The 20317-nt window shown below is 40.7% G+C and overlaps 1 protein-coding gene across 9 annotated transcripts in view; it reads right to left on the bottom strand.

The window, feature by feature from the left end:
* Positions 1-1073: 1073 nt before the first annotated feature.
* The window catches only part of EPB41L2 (erythrocyte membrane protein band 4.1 like 2), a 209406-nt gene continuing 190162 nt past the window's right edge, over positions 1074-20317 (bottom strand). For 5 of the 9 annotated variants that reach the window (XM_057738365.1, XM_057738368.1, XM_057738366.1 and 2 more), the window contains 2 exons: positions 19167-19272; positions 1075-2301 (listed from right to left, as the gene is read on the bottom strand). In XM_057738365.1, coding sequence (XP_057594348.1) covers positions 19168-19272 — 105 coding nt within the window. In that variant the 3' untranslated portion in view covers positions 1075-2301; position 19167. Of the gene's footprint in view, positions 2302-19166; positions 19273-20317 lie in introns of all 9 variants that reach the window. The other 4 variants (XM_057738374.1, XM_057738371.1, XM_057738369.1 and 1 more) reach the window with 4 other exon arrangements.

The following is a 20317-nucleotide window of genomic DNA, read 5'->3' on the forward strand; positions in this document are numbered from 1 at the left end:
AATCAACTTTGTTCCCAGACGCTCTTTGGGTACCAAGCCCCCCCCCCACCCAAATACTCTAGACGTCTCTGTGACCCCAGACACTGTCCTTGCCACCTCAGCTGCTAAAACTGAGCCCTGACTGAACATGGCATTTCCAGAGCTACCAGAGACATACTTACCTCCTACCACTGTAATTATCATTAGAAATACGGAAGGATATGGTTCTCAAAAAATGCTGGCAAGATCAACCTCTGCTTTGAATATGTTATACATACATGCTTTCTGATGAAAAATATACCTACAGAGTCACATTTGGTTCCATATTTCTAACGCTTGGCTTGCTGAGATAGGCTTCCCCAGAGAGGAGGAGCTGTTTTTGCAATAATTTTAGAGACAGTGAGAAAGATGTTTCATAAGGTGAGAGACAATTCAGTGGGAACCGATCCCAAAGAAGACAGTTGTGAAAATTATATTTCACGTGCTCCCTTTAAATAACTTGGGAAAGCCATTCCACAGAACATTTTAAATGGAATATACCCTGTTGGTCATTTGCTGTACAATGCTTTTAGCATTTGAAAGAAAATTCAGCACTTCATCTGATGTGCCTGGGCAAAAGCTTCACAATGAACCGTCCTGAGCAGACAACAGACGCAGCCCGCGGCAGAGCCCACCCTGCCTGGTGCGTTAAGGCCCCGTGGACACTTAAGCAAAACTAAAGCAGAGGAGCAGGTTTCATATATGGTGCAGCTAAAATATTTCCTGAAACGGAACAAAAAATACACAGAGAAAACAAACAAAAATATCCCTTGGAGAATTTGTAAAAACAGGTGGATTATGTAACCAGGCAGTAGGAACTGCCATGCTAAACAGAAGATTTACAAACATTCGACACTGCTTTAGCCATCTGAAATTGGTGATGCTGGCAGCAGGATCAAATTAAAAAAGATATGAATAACAGATTTTAAAAATGCTACATCCCACCATAAATACTGGAACTTCTCACTGAAAGTAGGACTCGAGTTAATTTTTTTAAACTTTCATGAAAAGAGAAGTGACAAGTTTAGAGAATAAACAAACTTTATTTTATAACAGTATTACAGAAAGCAAAATATCATTTAATACAACTTGAAGCTGCTAGAAATCTAATCTGGCATAACTATACATGGGGCAAAGCAAAGGAAAGAATGTTCGATACAGTTAATAAATCCCTATCAGGTCTCTGGAGTCAGCTTTAAATGGTGTAGCTTCCTTACAACCATCAAAAAACCACCACTGCCCTACTCCTCACCCCGGCATCCTCACACCTGTGTGAATCATCACGCTATCTGAGAGAGAGATACCTGCTTCATAACAAAAGGTCAGTTTTTACATGGAGACAAGGAGGTTTAATACAAAGCAAAGTGTTCTACACAAGTGTTCAAATAATGGAAAGTACTGAAACTTGGACATGTTAAAAAAGAAAGCACTAAGGTATTTAAGCTGCCTGAATATTTTAGTAAGAGGGAAGAAACTGCTTTCTCTCCCCTCCTGTTTCTGGAATGCTGCTGAAGAGCCCGTGTCTGTGAAGCATCGGCACTGTGGTGCAACAGGGTCTTGAAACACAGTGCGTGGTCAGTGAACCTCGTCATAATTCTCCAGTCTGGAGATTCCCGGACTTTCCACTAAAAGTAAAAAAGTCACAGGGCTGGAAAGTCAAGAAGGTTTGATATCAAAAAATAGCCCCAAGGAAATTCTCTAACATTAGAAAATTCTCATGATGTAAGAAACGCTTTTAACCTGCATTAATATTTTTTCATACAGTATATTTACTGCAAACTGAAAACTCTGTAAATACTGACTTGTAAGAACTCAATGGCAAGCATCCGGAAGAAGGAAAGCCACTATTGAAATTAGTCACAGAGTTTCCTTTCCGCACAACAGCACCTGCTCCAGCAAACAGCGCCTTACCAGCTGGGGCTGGCTCTGTTCACTAGCATTTGATCAAAATGAGTCACAAAAAGCAGGTAGTTGTACACAAAGTAAACAGGAAACAAAAAAACAAAACTCTCTAACTAAAAAAAAAAAAAAAAGAAAGAAAAGAAATAACCAAGAATATTTAGAAGTGGTTATAAAACAAAATAATATATTAAAATGCGAGGGAATGGTATAGACCAGAGCTGTTAAGGTAAGGTTTGGTGTTGGCATTTTAATTCTTCAGGCTTCTGGCCATTGTTACCAGTCGTAGTATAAATTCACTGGAGCAGTGGTGTGGCATTAAGACTTGGAATGATCAAAATTCTTCAGGTTCACAAAGTTGAATGTTGTCTATAAAATGAATTTCTAGGAGGAAAAAAAAGAGAGACCAGGCTTAAATATTCCAAAGACAGAGGCTTGGGGGGAAAATGTAAGTAAGATTCATCAAATTCCAAATCCAGTAATCAACAGTTCCTATCTGCCTGGTTCCACAGTAAATAGCACTTTACCAGAAGACAAGCATGAGAGCCTGATCCACCCTTGAGGGCCTTAAAATATCTGGAGGATTGACTAGCACACTAGGAACAAATGGCAAATAAGAATTCAACCAAAAAGTTAACTATAAAATAGAGGTAATTCATATAGTAAAATTCTAAACAAGAGAAATCAATGTAGGTTTTAAAGTTAGATTCAAGGAAGAAGGAAAGGACTTCTCTGGTGGCACCATGTTTAAGACGCAGGGGACATGGGTTCGATCCCTGGTCTGGGAAGATTCCACATGCTGTGGAGCAACTGAGCCCATGCACCACAACTAGTGAAGTCTGAGCACCCTAGAGCCCGCACATCCCAACTACTAGGCCCACTCGCTGCAACTACTGAAGCCCACACGCTCTAGGGCCCGCACGCCACAACTACTGAACCTGCGCGTCTACAGCCTGTGCTCCGCAACAAGAGAAGCCACTGCATTGCAAGGAAGAGGAGCCCCCACTTGCCACAAAGAGAAAGCCCACACGCAGCAATGAAGACCCAACGCAGCCAAAAAAAGAAAAAAGGAAGAAGGAAAAGTAATTTTGACTTCATTGAAATGAATAAAAGGTGCCTCAGGTCAGGAGAACAGAATAAGGAAAGATGCGAGGAAGTGAGAAAGTGCATGATAGTTAAGATGAGTATACAGATATATGGGGTGGAGGATAGGAATGAATGGGGGCCGGGGGCCAGGGGTGGGGCAGGGGGGAGGGCCAGGACAGTGGAGAAATGGAAGTTATGAAAGCTAAGTATTGGTAATGGTGAGTAACAGAAGGCAAGAAAAAAACACTAGGCCTACTTTTTTAACAACAGACTGAGAAGTATGAGCTTGATCTAACAGACAAAAAATAATGAATTCAGAAAAAGCATTCAGACAAAAAACAGAACAGCCAAACTGTCCATCTACTGCAATGACCTCGGTACAAGAGGCAGGAGACAGGTCACAGGACCGGGGGTGGCCTGTTCACATAAGGCATGACAAGCCTAGGAGAGAAGGAGCTTGGATTTGACTGGAAACCAGAGGACGCTCTCAGGTTTGGAGTCCGGGACCTCAAAACCAGAAGGAGAATGACAGGCCTAGAGCCCGGGTGAGGTCTTAGGACTAGGGGTGTAGACAAGTCGGCACCAAGGAACTGGTGAAACCAACAGACAGAACCAGTCTCACGTGAGTCTAAGTCTTTAAAAAGCCCACCATCAAAGGTAGGTAGATAGGAGAGGACTAAAATAAAAGTGAACAGGAAGGCAGACAAAAAATAAGGATGGTGCATTGTCCATGCGAGAGAAGAGAGTTTTAAGAAGGCAACTGTTTCACTTTCTATTTCAGTTTGGTTGAAATTTTAGGCAAATGGTAGATTAGAGAAGACACTGGAGAACAGTAACTAATGTCCTTTCCAAGGGGCCCTGGTCCAAAGTCAGACTGTACATTCTTTTGGTGAGATAAAACTGTCTTGTTTTAATGAAAAAACTACCCAACAATTACATTTATCACAGATATTAGCATACCCTCCCGGTTTATTCAGGACTGATTAGCTAATCAAATTCATTGTTTCCCATATTGCTGCCTGCTTTAGGCTATTTCATTACTCAATAGGACTTCTGCTTGATTCCTGGCAAGGAAAAAAAAAAAAAAAATCAATGGAGAAAACAGTCCCCTTTTTTTGGGTTAGTAATTATGGGGGGCGGTAAGAGGATCGGCTGAAACGACCAATCAGATTGTACTGGGGGTTGCCTGACCTTCAGTGGTGCTATTTGCCTACTCTTGTTTTTTGAGAGCTGGCAGGTCTACTTTCTTTGCTTAGTGAATATGTATCATTTGTTAAACAGGACTGCCACTCTGCCTAGCTTCTGTTACAGAAGGTGAACTCCTGACCTTACCAGCACCTGGAAATCTACAGGAAGAACATGTTTAGGATTCTATTCTCCATTTCCTTTACACTCCATGACATTTTATTTCACTGCACCTGTTTTCACCCAAAATTAAAATTTTAACTTGTAAAAGAAAGCTAAAAGTAAATTTGTTTCGGTCATTGGAAGACAAATAAGAATCTAGGAATATGTAGGAACTGAATCGAAGAGCTTCAAAAATTCTTAAAATACATGTAGAGAAAAACAGTTACCCATGTAAACTCAAATATCATTTACTTTCATTTATTTGCAACCAAGCCATTAGAAAGTAAAATAAATCAATTTTTTTCTGGTAATAAGTATGACAAATGACAGCCTTAATGTACTCTTAGCATTCCAAACAACTTCAAGAATCAAAGAAAATTATATGTATTGTAATTTTAATGTTCAGTGTATTTTTTTCTCATTTAAAAAACTATAAATCAAGTAACTGAGTTAATTAGATATTCAGTGTGTCAGAACACCCTAGTTTCTTATTGTTCTGGATGAATAGGGAGTAATTTACTGTATGAAGGGTTTTATCTACACATCCACCTATCTCTTTTGACTGTGTCTTGCACTTAAACACATAGAGAAATGTATTCCCAAGTACTAAACATCCAGCTTCTTGAGCTAGGAAGGAGAAAAGGCTGGAATCACCAATGCCATTAACATACAAGCATTTGACATTTAAGAATTTTCTGTCCTTTTAGCATGTATCTGTGAGGGGAGAAAAAACAATATTTGGCCATTTTAAACAAACTACATTTGGTGTCTAAATAATTTATCCCAATCAATCTGAAACTAGTTTTAGGAGTTGTTGTTTTTTTTTTTTTTTTTTTTTTAAGTTTGAATTCTACAGCATATACACAGAATTCTGGATTCTTTGTCAATGCAAATTGACAGACATTAATTATTGGCATTAATTCAACTTACTTTCACTTTTGACAGTGTCATAACATTCACCTTGAGTTTGGATATGGTTATAGCAGTTAAGTAAGAGTTATACTTTATGTATTAGAATTTTGGTCAAGTAAACACAAAAACCCAAACCACTGTTTCCTTGCTTTAGTTTCCCACCTCTGCACTATACAATGTCAGTGAACATTTTAAACTATTAAAGTCACATTCCTTAGCTTGTGTCTCCCTCTTTTGGCCAATGTGAGAATAGGTCAATGTAGCTGTTCCATCTAATCATAGGTCTAATTCTATGTCTAGATTTTTCAAGGATACATGCTGGTTGCCTACTTCGCCTTAAGTCTTCACAGAGTGTCCAGAGCATTCTTAATTTATCTTTCTCGGTGTGCCTGATGAGCCATGGGAAATCAGTCAAGTTCAAGCACAGTTCTATGAAGTCATCTGAAAAGCACAACCTCAGAGTTTCCAGAGAAACTGATTCAGTGAACAACAAACGTGCACTTTAAAAAAAATCATCCTAATGATGAGTGGTAAAGCACTCATCCAGAGGGGAGTTTCAATAAAAATGCAAAACTGTGACTTTTATCCAAAATAATTAAAATAATGAAGAAAACATAACCTTTCAGATTAATGAAGATTTAATTACCGTAGGGCAGTAATACAGCCTCATATTTTGAAAACATGAGTAAATTATTTATGTAAGGCACAATGCAACTATTTCCTAAATAAAAATGAGGTCCATGTACTTAGGTGTGAAATTCAGCTTTAAATATGATAGTTTATGAATTTCAGTTATTTCTAAACTTTCCTGTTATTGTTCCCTGGCTCTCAATATGCATATTTAATTTTAAAACAGAATTTCCATTGTAAGAATATAAAGTCCTAGAGCCAAAAATGCAAGTATGATAAACTTCTATTTGGTTAGACCAGGAAATAGTCAATTCTTACAATGTTTCTATTACCACTATAATTTAGACCCACCAGTTCTCAAAGTGTGGCCTGCAGACCCTGGGGGTCACCACGGCTCTTCCAGAGGGTTATAAAGTCAAAACTATTTCATAATCATCCTAAGACACTATTTGCCCTTGTCTGGGTGGACATTTTCACTGATGATGCAGAAACAATGCTGAGTAAACCTGTTGGCATCTTAGCACAGGTCAAGGCAGTGACACCAACTGTACCTGAAGTCACTGCATTCTTTACCACCATGCACTCACAGTGAAATAAAAAGCAAGGAAGCAAGCCAGCTTCACTTAAGGATATCCTGGATGAAACAGAAAAAAACATTAATTTTCTTACATCTCCACCCTGGAGTACATCTTTTTAATATTCTGTGTGATGAAATGGGAAGTACGTATAACACATTCTTGCTGCATATAGAGAAGTACAGTGAACATCTGGAGCAAAGTGAATTTGTATGAATGTCTGAATTGTGAGTTGAAGCTGCTGTTTTCATTAAACACTTTCTTTGCTTGAGAGAATTACTGACAAACCACGTTGTTCAATTTGGATACTTGGCAGGCATTTTCTTGAAAACGAGATGAGCCTGTCACTTCAAGGAAAACAATTGACAGAATTTGTTGCCAATGATAAAATTCAAGCTTTCGTGTGAAAATTATAATTCTTGGAAATTGTATTTTGGCCACCTTGAGCTTGAGAGCTTCCCAATATGTAGAGACTCTTCTGGTGAGATCAGTGGTAACCACAGATCTTTCTACTGTCTTAGTCATTACGCCTTTTCCAGGGCGGCACATAGTTAGAATCACACAGTATATGATACCTTTTCAGACAGGCTTCTTTCACTAGGTGATTATTTGTAACCTAATAAATATTTTGAAAACTATTTGATTTATAGTATGGTAAATTTCAATTAATAAATTAATTCACATAAACAAAAAACTCTTTGGGCTCTTCAACAATTTTTAAGTGTTCCTGAGGCCATTAAGCTTGAGAACTGCTTCCATGGAATCTGCTCCTTCACCTACGGGTGTTTCCTGCTCTCACAGATATCTCTGTGACTGCTGAACACAGGAGGAAAAAAGAAATCTAGTGCTTTTCCCTTTTCGGTCCAGTGGCACTCAATACCTCTTCTACAAATAATTCAGCAAAATGGTTGTGCACCCCTTGGTTTGCTTGAATATATTAATGCTGTTTTGGGGGCTGCTCTTTTCTCAGGAAGCTCTTACATGGGCCCTCTGAGGCTCACGTCTCAGATTTAGGTCTTTCAGGACAAGTCTGGCCCTCTGATCTCTGCCCCCTCTGAGTGCCAGATATACCGTGCTCATTTACATAATCAACACAATTTCACTTCAAAGACAAATATTCAGTTCAAAGTTTGCTAGCACCACAAGTCAATTAAGTTAGTATTTTCACTTCTAGGAGAGTAAATTTTGAGATGTTTTCCCTGAGTTTCCATTTGTTCAAAAGCAAAACAAAAAAAGGTGTGTTGCTGTCTCTCACAGCTGCAGTTGGTTCCCCTCCAGAGGGGTTTCAGAAAGAGCATCTCCTCTTCCTCCTACCCTGTAATGGTCGATGCTCTTTCAGCTTTTAAGCCAGCCATGCTCCCTCACCTCTGAGGAAAGGGTGAGCTGTCAGTGATCTCAGCAGGCCAACTCAATGGGTTTTCTTTAAAGCTAAGAGTCATCTTTGTGTTACAGCCTTTATGCACATCCCAGTCACTCTACCTAAAGAACTACTACACGCAGCAATTTTGGAATAAACTGTCAAAGGAAAGCATCATCAATTTCACCTCATTTTTAAACATGATTATTTTTATAAAATAATGGTTTTACTTGTTCACTTAGCTACATACATATTGTAGTTGCAACCTCAAAGACATTCTGTCTAAAATCCATTTTTCTAAAATGAGACGTGTTTCAACTACATTGGTGGGAGTTTACTTGAAAGATTCCCATAATGAATCCCTCAGCAAAACAATACGCAGTGTGGATTCAGACTGCCCGAGGGTCACCTCTGGCTCTGTCACTCACCAACTGGGTGACTGGGTGAGGGACTTAACCTCCCCAGGCCTCGGGGTCGTCATCTACATCCTAAGTGACTATAAGAATTAACTGAAATAATAAGTGGCAAAAGTTCAACAAAGCTCAGCACAGAGTAGGCACTCAATAAATGTGAGCTGATAGTATTATTATGGATTTTCATGTATAATATTTCATTCCTGATTTTACTTCTAAACTCAATTCAATTCTATTCTTAAAGACAGAGATGGCCAGTTCAGTTTCCCCATTAACTGCCTGAACCAGTATAATGGTTTCCTTACAGAGTACTTCATCCAACCTAGCAGCCTTTCAATCAATCCTGCACACCACTGATGAATTAACCTTACTGAAGGATGGTGCTGAAAACGCTCTTCCCCTACGCAGATGACCTACGGAGCAAAGCCTAAACTAAAGTACTAACATGGAGTGTAAATTCCCTCTGCAATTCGCCTTTGGCAAATCCTTCCAGCCCCTGCTGGGAACTCAACACACAGCCACAATGAAGGATTTGCTTCTGATGTCCCACCCATGGTTCTCCTACATGCTCGTGCCTCTCTGCCCCTCTCCAAATGTTCAAATCCTTCCTGTACTCTGCTCACAGGAGCTTGCCTGCTGCCTTTGTGGGGAGGTCTTCCCTGATCTGCCAATGAGAAACAGTTTCTCCTGTCAACTTTCAAAGCCCTATATCTAGGCTTCTCTTAAAACACTCTTTTTTTACCCTATATGTTATTTGTACACTTGTTCCTATGCATTTACCTTTCTCACAACTACCATAGTCCCTTGAACGTGATATGTTCCCAATACACATTAATGAATCCACGAAGGAAGTCATTGGGACTCATCTGCAAGGCAAGGTTGAAAAGCAAGGGCTTGGGAGGGGAAAAAACAAAGAGAACTGTATTCCATCCCTAGGAACAAAGCACTACTCCCTTTCCTCACCATCAGTTTCATCTGCTGATTCAAATAAAAAAAATTTCAGGTTCATTTTTCTGTTCTCCTTTGTTGAATAAGCACTTCTGTGACATCCCAGGTCTCTTAGTTCTTTAAAAAACTGGTTTTCCCGAAACTCTGAAGCTCTGACAAAGATTTCTAAGAGCAGTTTTAGTATTTGGCCCTAAAGCTAGAGGAAGGTCTTCTGGTTCACTCTGCTGAGTGCAAATTTTGTGAGAACTTGATATGAAAGCATTCCATAAAACCTTAAAGCTTCTTTTAGATAACACATGGCCTACAGTAAGGTTATACTCGGTATATTCTAGCTAAGCTTTTCTCAATCTTACATTCATAAGTAGAGATGAGAAAAATTTCTCTGTAGCATCAAATAAAAATTGTGCTTTTAAAAAACAGCAACAAAACCCTTATCTTTTAGAAAATCATCTTTGAACCATATACGAATAGAATTCATTTAGTGTTCATTTTGTATTTTCCTTAAATAGAAGGTTAGCGGGAATCCAAAGAATTCATCTCCAGACCCAATTCCATCACTTACTAACATTTTTTTCGTACCTCCTCAGCATCCAGTACGTTATTTTATACTTACGGGCCATCTCAATTTGGAATAGGCACATTTCAAACGCTCAAGAGCCACATGTGAGTACTGGCTATCATGCTGGACAGAACAAGACCAGAATCTCACTTGTTCTAATGCTAAGTAAACTACGCTGCTGCATGAGCGTTAAATAAATGAAGGGACAACACGTTCTGGGAATATAATCCTCATGAGCACAGGAGTATCTTAAAAACACACTTAAATACACACAGACTTACTAACTTGTTCCCTCAGCAAGATTCCCTCCTAACCCACCCACAAATTTACATTAAAATTTAAAATTAATATTTAAAAACTAATATCTGAGATATCTAACATTAGATAAGTTCTTGAAACAAATGAAACTATAGTCAGCTCTACACGTGGATGGTATTTCATGATTCTTGCATAGAATTGACCTATGGCAAATTAATCTCTAGGATTCTACTTCCTCATAAAAAGGGTGGGGGGAGAGAAAATGCTCTATATTCAGTTTTAAATTAAGTATTCTTTTAATTTCCATACTCTTAAATACACGCTGTGCTAGGGTATAATAAAGTCATAACCACCACCTCCACACCCCTCAGAGGCTGAGCGGGTAACATGCAAATAGGGAGACCAGATATACCAGGATCTCAACATGAGGAGATGAGTGGGAAGAGACACTGGGGACTTGGAGAGCCCGTCCCTCCCCTAAAGTGGCAGCATCTACTGAGCCACTGCAGCCCTGAGAGAAAGCAGGCACAGTGTTAGAGCTTCTGATGTTTCCAGAATTGCTGGCTTTCCTCCCATGTTAAGCATCAATAATTAATTCAAACTCCGTAACATACCATTTGGGCCAAAAACCAAATCAAAACTCTGGATATGGCCTGCGCATTTCCAATCTGTCAATTTTGTCTTGACTTCTCCCCTCTTTTTGGCGTCATTTTAAATTCTCAATAGTAAGGAAAAACTGGAGAAAATATGCAGCATTTGTGACTCAGGGATTAATAACCTCAACAACTCTGCAAGAGATAAAAGATGATAAACAGCCAGATAGGTAAGTGGACAAAGGACACAAACTGGCAAATTGTCCGTGTGCAAGTATATGCACATATGTGTGAGTATGTGTATTTTGACCTCCCCAGCAATGAGCAACAAACAGCAGTTAAAAAATGCTCTTTCCTTACAATTTAAGAAAAGGGGGAGGAACAAATGCTTCTTCCTCACCAGGTTGGCAAAGGCTTTTTAAGTGTCGTACAGTCTTCAGTGCTGGCAAGGGTGCGGGGAGACAGGGACGCACTTAAACTGCTAGTGGGCATCTGACTGGTAGAGCCTCTGAGGAGCACCGGTGCGCAACATGTCAAAAAGAAATCTGGTGGCACACCAGCTCTAATCGTTAAAAATATCTGTCCTACATACAGATGGCCAACAAACACATGAAAAGATGCTCAACATCACTCATCATCAGAGAAATGCAAGTCAAAGCCACAATGAGGTATCACCTCACACCAGTCAGAATGGCCATCATCACAAAATCTAGAAACAACAAATGTTGGAGAGGGTGTGGAGAAAAGGGAACTCTCCTGCACTGTTGGTGGGACTGTAAGTTGGTACAGCCACTATGGAAAACAATTTGGAGGTTCCTTAAAAAACTACAAATAGAACTACCATATGATCCAGTAATCCCACTCCTGGGCATATACCCAAAGAAAACCATAATCCCAAAAGAAACTTGTACCATAATGTTTACTGCAGCACTATTTACAATAGCCAGGACATGGAAGCAACCTAAATGCCCATCAACAAATGAATGGATAAAGAAGATGTGGCATATATATACAATGGAATATTACTCAGCTATAAAAAGGGATGAGATGGAGCTATATGTAATCAGGTGGATAGAACTACAATCTGTCATACAGAGTGAAGTAAGTCAGAGAAGGACAAATATTGTATGCTAACTCACATATATGGAATCTAAAAATGGTACTGATGAACTCAGTGACAAGAACAAGGACGCAGATACAGAGAATGGACTGGAGAACACGAGGTATGGGAGGGGGCAGGGGGTGAAGGGGAAACTGAGACGAAGCGAGAGAGTAGCACAGACATATATATACTACCAAGTGTAAAATAGTCAGTGGGAAGTTGTTGTATAACAAAGGGAGTCCAACTTGAGGATGGAAGATGCCTTAGAGGACTGGGGCAGGGAGGGTGGGGGGGACTCGAGGAGGGGGAGTCAAGGAAGGGAGGGAATATGGGGATATGTGTATAAAAACAGATGATTGAACCTGGTGTACCCCCCCCCCAAAAAAAAAAAAAAATCTGTCCTAGAGAAATAATGAAATTAATGCCCCCAAAATGTATACACAAGTACAATCTTTGCAGCTATGCATTTATCCGTGAAAACTCAGGAAGAGCCGAAATGCCCATGAATAGGGTCAAGTAAACTCTCCTGCGTCTATTCGATGGCTGTTGGAAAATGATAACATAATAACAGGCAAAGTTATCTACAATGTACTGTGAAGTGGAGAAAAAAGCCAGATATGTGACAGAATTAACAGGATCAGCCTATATAGACAGAGGTGTGAGAACACATGTGTGAGTGTGTCTGAGTATATGTTCACACACACACACACACTGTGCACAGGGATTATCTATCTCTAGGGGCAGAGCAATCATGGGTCACGTACATTTTCTACCATCTTTTCCTTTCAAAAAATTATGACCGCCTCTGCTTTTTTATTACCAGAAAAAATATATATAGTTTCATTTGTAAAAAAACAACAGTCAGTAATGATTCTGTCCAAGAACAAACCCTGCGGAATGAGTGACTCCCAGGTGCTAACAAATGCACGACGTGGGGCAAGGGCATCCAGAGCCTCTTCTATTGGGTGGTTCAAATGCACTGTGACCCACTGATAGCACCGGCCAGATTTATAAATGTTAAACAGAGGATGCTACAGCATTCCAGAGGGAAAGCTGCCAGTGCCTAAAGCTCACCAGATCCAAAATGGCTTTCCAATTCTATGTAGAAGTTTCATTTTAGGTTTGATTAACATATCAAAAACTAAGCTGTAATAAAATGCTAATTTCAGATACAAGACTAGTACAACTAGGCAAACAGAATAAAATAAAAATACAGCACAACTGAAACTGATACGCTGAAGCATTCCTGAATTGAAAATCGTCATCTGGAAGCCAATAGGCTAGTGCTTCTCTTTCAAGGACAGGGAGATGTCTCCGTGTAAATGAGCAGCTTGTGATTGGCTAGAGCTCTGTTCAGCCTACACTGTTCTTCTCTCCTGTCAAGGTAGTTAGACAGCTAATGTTAATTTCCTGTTTGGCTTTTCAAGTTCATTTTGAAGCCGTGACTATCACCCTGACTCTGAAATGTTGGTCTGAACACAGTATTACCTTGTTTAGAAACTGGCGTTCACAGATGCACGCTAGCACAGAGAGCAACACCACTAACTGAGGGTTATTTATTGTGGGTTGGGGACTGGAACTCAGGGTCCATCTAAGAGGCTCAAAGGAAGGATGGATGTACCAGGTTTTTAGTAATCACCGCACTAGCTCTGGTGGCTCTGTCAGAACAATGCTCTCCGTCTTCTCAGATGAAGGCAGGTGAGGTGGATGGAGAAGCAAACGGCCAATTACTGAGTTTTCCCACTTCCTGAAAGCAGTCTCTGTGTAAATCCCGTTTCCTCAACCTGTTACAGGCTCCAACTCCACTATCTGACTGAAGTAGCTCTGACAAAGCCCCCAGGTGGACTCTGTACCAGCAACTCCAATGGACACATACGCCCGATTTCTTTGCCATATGTAGCGCTTGATCATGCTCTCCTTCTTGGAGTGAGCGTCTCTTGCAGCTTTCGTGGCACCCTTTCCTTCCTGTTTCCTCCCTTCTTGCCTTCTGGCTCCTCCTCCTGTATCTCCCCTGCTCCCCAGGCCTCAACCCTCCGACCTGGCCCTGGTTAACGTCATTCAAACCAAAGGCTTCAGCAGTGGACGACACACATTCAGACGTGTCTACCTCCTGCTCTGAGGCCTGCTGTGCTCGCTCACTCGCTCGCTCTCTCTCTCAAAGCTCTTGGCTATTTCGTGGACCTCTCCATGGAGACATTTCACATACATTTCAAACTCAACATATCTGGGGTAGAAAATTCTAAATTTTTATTTGATTTTTAAGAGCAAAAGGGGTTCATGGCTGGCCTTCTATGTTATAGAAAGTTCTCAGAAGACCTTTATTAACAGACCCTCTGTAAATTCTATTATCACCCCCAGTTTACAGATAGCAGAACTGAGGCACAGAGAAGTGAAATAACCTGCCCCCATCAGACAACTATGAAGCAGATTTGAACCCAGCAAATCTGCTCTTACACTTCCTCTTAACACTCAGACTATCTGGTAAATTTCCAATTAATCATGTCGTGTGTGTGTGTGTGTGTGTGTGTGTGAGAGAGAGAGAGAGAGAGAGAGAGAGAGAGAGAGAGAGACAGACAGACAGAGCCTTATACATTCACTTCTAAGCTTCTACTATAATTCTCATGACAGTTGGTCTCTCCTATAGTACCAGAGAACACAAAATATACCTTTCCTCTAAGACAGCTAAAATGTGAGGGCTGGCCACACTGCACATGACACATGAAAAATGAAACTCACGTGTTGCAATGATTGAAATTACAGGTACCACCATCGACTCATTTGCCCAAGCCAGAAACCTGGGCGTTACCTGGGATTCTCCTCTGTTCCTCCATCCTCCCAACTCACTAACTCCCATATCCTCATGCAAACAGTCAACAAGTCACAAACCTTTATCTCCTTACCACCTCTCAAATACAAAGGAATACCCCACAGCTTTCCAGGATAAACTTCAGCCTCTTCAGCTTGGCTTCTACAACTCTTTGCGATCAGACCTCTGCCTCTCTGTCCCCTCATCTCCCATGACTCTCCTACAAGTGCCCTGCAAGGCAGCTGCACCTCACTTTGCATCGTTCCTGAAGTGTCAGGTTCACAGCACCAGATTCGGCCTGGATTGCGCCCTTCCACACCCTTCTTCACTGGGCTAACTCCAACTCACCATGAAGCTCAAGTGAGAAGCCATCTTTGATGCCCCATTCTGATTCAGAGATCTCACCTTTTTGTTCCCACCAAATTCAGTCCAGAACCCAGAACCTATTATAAAACTTGAGACTATGCTGCTACCACTGCTTTATTGTCTGTGAGTACAGACCTTGTGTGATTTGAAATCTCAATGGTAAAACAGTAGATGATACCTAATGAGCCTTCCATAGTATCTGTATAATGAACAATAACAACAAAAAAGAATAAAATGAGTGAATGGATGAGAGGCTGCTCCTCCATCATTTCATCCTTTGGCTGCTCGCTGCTTGCAGATGAAAAGGAGGCGTCGTTCACTTTTTCATCCTACAGCAATGATTACTCCAGGAGTCTGAGAGGCTCATTTGAAGTTGCATTCACAGCGCTTATGATGCTGGCTGAAGCAGGGTCGCAAGCTCCCGCTCCTGGGACTCATTCTTTCTGAGGCCACAGAGACCACCCCACGAAGCCTGGGCTCCTCTCCCTCTTCAGCAAGACCAGCAGGGACCCCATTCTAGCTGTGACAAGGTCAGTAACATTTTGTGTCTAATCAAGGGCTCATGAATATGCATTTAGGATAAAATGGCAGGAGGGAGTAGTCCTTAAGAGGACACAAAAATGATACAAAGATTAAGGGAAGTGCTCCTCTAGAGTGTTTTCTTGTTCAAGGAGCTGCATTTAGCTCCTCTGCCTCATAGCTGGCCACTGCCCGGCTGGGGGAGGCAGACGGGGAGTTCAGTCCTCGGCACAAGCACGTTGTTCTTTGACCATCTTTCTGTTCCCCCACCACCCCTCCTGCCGCTTTCAATGCTTGATCAAGAGGTCAGAGCGACTCCAAAGGAAGAGGTCAGGTCAGACGGGGAGGAGAGCTTTTCGCACCTGAAAAGGGAGAGGGGGCCGATAGATCACAAATAGTTATTCCTTCTTCTCCTCTGATGCTAGGATACCATCCTGCTCCTGCTCTTTGCCTCGACCCACCTGCTGCCTCTGTGGGATTCCCGCAGGGCAGTCAGAGGGTAGCTGAAACAGGGGAAACACATTCTCCCCAGCCCTGACAGTCATCAGCAAAGGAAATTTTTCAAGAACGAGCTGAGGCCAGCTGCGGATGGAGATGCTAAAAAGACTCTGAGACACTCAGGTAGCTTCCGTTCTTCCTTCAGATTTCACCTCAAATTTTGTTTCTCAAGTAGCAGGTTAAATTGATAATAGTTCAAGGCCCCTATTTTGTTTTTTTCATCTCACATTATTTCCTTCAGAGCACTTATCGGATACGCAATTACACTGTGATTGTTAATACTGACACCTCCCCTCCTGCAGGGGATCCTTCCTGAGGAAGGGGACCATGACTGTGTTGTCTACCAGTGTGACAATCCGAATCCTCACTGCCTAAGCTACCCTAGCACATTTTGGCACTTTTTACATATTATTTCAATGAATGAGTGAATCTTTCCATATTTATCTACTTTACTCACCTTGCATGTGAATTTATACTTTAACCTCCTATAAAAGATGGCCTCTGAGACAGGCAAACTTCAAAGGCTCTGTGTGTGTGTGTGTGTATGTGTCCACCGCACAAATGAAAATAAGGGGTTAAGAATAAATGATGTAACTATTTTAAAGCTTATTAAAATGAAGGTGAAGTGTCGGTAATGCTAGTGGATCACTAATTTTTGCCTCATATTCCTGATTAAGTAACTGATTCACAGAATTTAGGGGAGAAATACACATTATTTTTATACTTGCATAACACTCAATTTTCTCATTTACTGTCATATTATATCCTTACAAAATAAGTAGAAAAGGTAGATTGGACCAGCCCCACTGACTTGCCCAATGTCACATAGTTTGAGATCCAGCAAGATTAAAACACAGCACTTGATCTCCTGACTCCTAGCTACGAATGTTCTCAGACTTGCATGTAACACAGCACATTTATTCAGGTACAACAGATATCAGGCTTGTGATAAAATTTTAAACGATTTCTGCTTGTAGACCCTTTGTACACCCTGTGTTGAAAACATCATCTAAAACATAAAGAGTATGGTTGCTAGATAGAAGGTCAATACTGAAAAGTCAGTTGTGTCTCCCTATGCCAGCAACAGCTAGAAAAGATTTATAAAACATCTTCTGGGTAAAAAAAAACTACAATTTTATTGAAAGACATTAAAGAAGATCTATATAAATGGAGAAATGTTAATATTTGTGGAAAAGAAGACAATATCATAAAGATGTAAATCTCAGTAAACTGAGATACAGAGCAGATGCAATTCCAATTAAAATACTATAGGATGTATCTTAGAACCTAACAATCTGATTCTGAAATTTATACGGAACAGAAGGAGCCCAGAACAGCCAAGGCATTCTTGAAGAAAAAGAACTGAGGACTGCTGTCCTACCAGATATCAATTCTCATTTTTAAAGCTATGTGGCATTGGAGCAGGGACAGACACACGGACTGATGGAAATGAGTGTACTCAGGAACACACCCACGCACGTAAGAAACTTGATATCTGACCTGCAAACTAGAAGGGGCCAAGGCCAGGCTCTTCAATAAACAGGGCTGCAACGCGGGCTACTTACACAGGAAACAAACAAATCAGTGTTTCTAATGACACAGAAATATTTCTGATAGATTAAGGACTGATCCATGAAAGACAACATTAAAATTTCTGGATTGAAAACATCTTTAACACCTCAGGGTATGGAAAAAGCATAAGCCAGAAAGGAAAGCTTGATAGCTCAACTATATTCACATATCAAATACTACATTCAATATAGTCATATATTGACCTATATTAATAGTAAAAGACAAACCACAAACCTAAAGATATTTGCAATACATAAAATTGACAAAGGATTAGTATCCAGAATCTATCAAGAATCTGTATGACCAAGAAAGTTACATGGCATTAAGTTTTATGTCATTAAGTTATATGCCATATGTCATAAGTTGTACATCACTTCATATCTATCAGACTGGCAAAAATCAGTAAGTCAGAGGGAAGGCTGTGCAATGGTAGGACCCCTCACTCCTGCGATGGGAGAGCACGTGGCCTTGCCACAAACAGGAAGACATGTTCTGTGAGCAGCCATTCCAGGGGGCATCTATCTATCACCTGATCCATGTACGGATCATTTTAAAAACAAAAATGCAATCTTAAGCATATGTGCTGTGTGATAAAACCTGCTTTTTAAAACCCTAATACATACATAATTAGGAACAATTACTCATTTTTTAAGACTTCTTTTATTAGCACAACTTTTAAAGGCTATGTGTATTTTGTCATCACATGGAAGCAGCATAATGTATAACCATTCCCTACTGCTGGCCGTTTAGAGTATTTCAAATTTCTTGCTAGCATGTATAAAAATGTGACTCTTGTAGGTAAATCTTTGCATTCATCTCCGATTATTTAAGATGAATTTCTCACAATGGTTTAAATGGTAAGCATGTTTAATATGGGTTTTTGCCAAACTGTCCTCCGGGAAATACTACCAATTTATATAGTAGCATAAGTATATTTTTCCTCCCACAACCTCTCCAACCCCGGCTAAAAACATAAACTTTGCCAGATTTAGAAGTGAATTTTTCATCTGTATTGATTTAAGCAATACTGAGGCTGAACACTTTTTGCTTATTATTCACTTAGTTTCTACATGGTTTACTTACTTAATCCTCTGCTCATTTTTCTACTTAAGTGTTTACATCTTTTGATGACACGTAAGAGTTTCTTAATATATTCAGGATGTTAATCCTTTTTCTGCCAGGCATATTGAACTTTATCACTTACCCTTTACTTTTGTTTTTGTTGGTTTGTCTCAAATTTTAAATTTTTATACAGTCAAAGCAATCTTTTCCTTTATGGTTCCTTCTCTGACACACAATTCTTAATGTCTACATTTAAAAGATTTAACTCCATTCCCCTTTGGGCCCCTACATCAAACATCCCTCATCTGAAGGAAGGCAACAGCACCTTCCTCAGAGGGTCACTATGAACATTACAATAATTTATACTAATGTGCTGTACAAACAGTAAAGTAACATGCAAATGCTGATTATTAGCAGCTCTCAATACATGGCAGTTATGAACACCACATGATGCCCACTGGTCCACAGAGCTTACAATTAACTATACGCCGGTCACCTGAGCAGATGTACTCTCGATGATAAAGTCTGAAAGGTCAGATGGACTGTAGGAAACAGGCACTGTGATGTGGCCATGCCTTTCATATGCCTCGGTAGGTTCAGGAACACAGAACAGTCACGAGAAAGGCTCTGACAACGAGGCTCTTACCTTAGTCTTCCCCCTCCTCCAACTCGGTTTCTTTATGTACCACCACCCTTGTGACCGACATGTCAGGGTGCTGCTCCCTGGCTTCCCTGATGGCCTGGGCCAGCGCCTGTGGGGTCAGGAGAGGCATGTGAGCAGAGGAAGAGGCTCCTTCTGGGGATGGCTATGCGCGCACATACCCATCACCTGGGATCCAGCCTCCAGCCGAGATGGTTTCATTGCTTTATTTGAGGAAGCTGGAAGATTTGAAATGGGCTCCTTGTTTGTTCTAGAGAATGCTTCTCATTTCCCCAGATTTCCCACTTCTCCAGTCTATTTCCAAGTAATGATGCATGTTAGGAGAAACACGCTGGCTCTGAATCCCATTCAGGCTGGTGCTCACCGCGAGACATGGAGAAAACAGATCTTCTCTGACCTTAGGACTCTCATCTGTAACCTGAGACTTATGCTAAGATTGTAAAGATCATGTTAAGGCTGCATGGATTGAAGGAATGATGTAAATAAAGCCTCCAGCATGGCGTCTGCCCTCCACCCTGGAGTGAAATCTGCTATCACCTAGTTGCCTCAATCCCCACAATGCAGGACCAGGCTCTGCTCGTCTTTGCCCTCTTAGGCTCTCAGTAATTGCTTGAGGAATGCAGCAGGAAAAACATCTATTAACTTCTAGGAAATGGAACCATTAAAACCGCAAGCAATGACGATGACAATTGGTAAAGCTAAAAAAAAAAAAAAGAGAGACTAATCTTTAGATAATAAAATACAGCTCCCTATTTTAAGGTGTAAACACTGAAGGCACAAAGCTGAATGGGTCCTTCCTCAGGGCCACCCTGCCTGGGGGCTGCCTCTCCTGGACCAGGCTGTGAGAAAGTAGACACGGCTTCTCTGCATTTGATCAAAAAGTAAACTGTATACGAGGATTACTGTAAAGTGGAAAGATCCTATTTTTCAGAGGGAAAAATGTTTAAAGAGGTCTTGGGGGGAAAGTACTGTAAAAGAAAAACAGAACAACACTCAAAATCTACGACAGAACTCAAAAACAAGAAAGAAATCCTACTAGGAGAGAGAGTGCTTTAATCTCATAAGGAAAACATGCATCTGAAAAAAGCAGCACAATCTTCCTGTTACTCTGTCACCTGCCTTCGGGTACAACTGCA

This window comes from Hippopotamus amphibius, chromosome 6 (assembly GCF_030028045.1).
Source record: "Hippopotamus amphibius kiboko isolate mHipAmp2 chromosome 6, mHipAmp2.hap2, whole genome shotgun sequence".
Classification (NCBI taxonomy): domain Eukaryota; kingdom Metazoa; phylum Chordata; class Mammalia; order Artiodactyla; family Hippopotamidae; genus Hippopotamus; species Hippopotamus amphibius.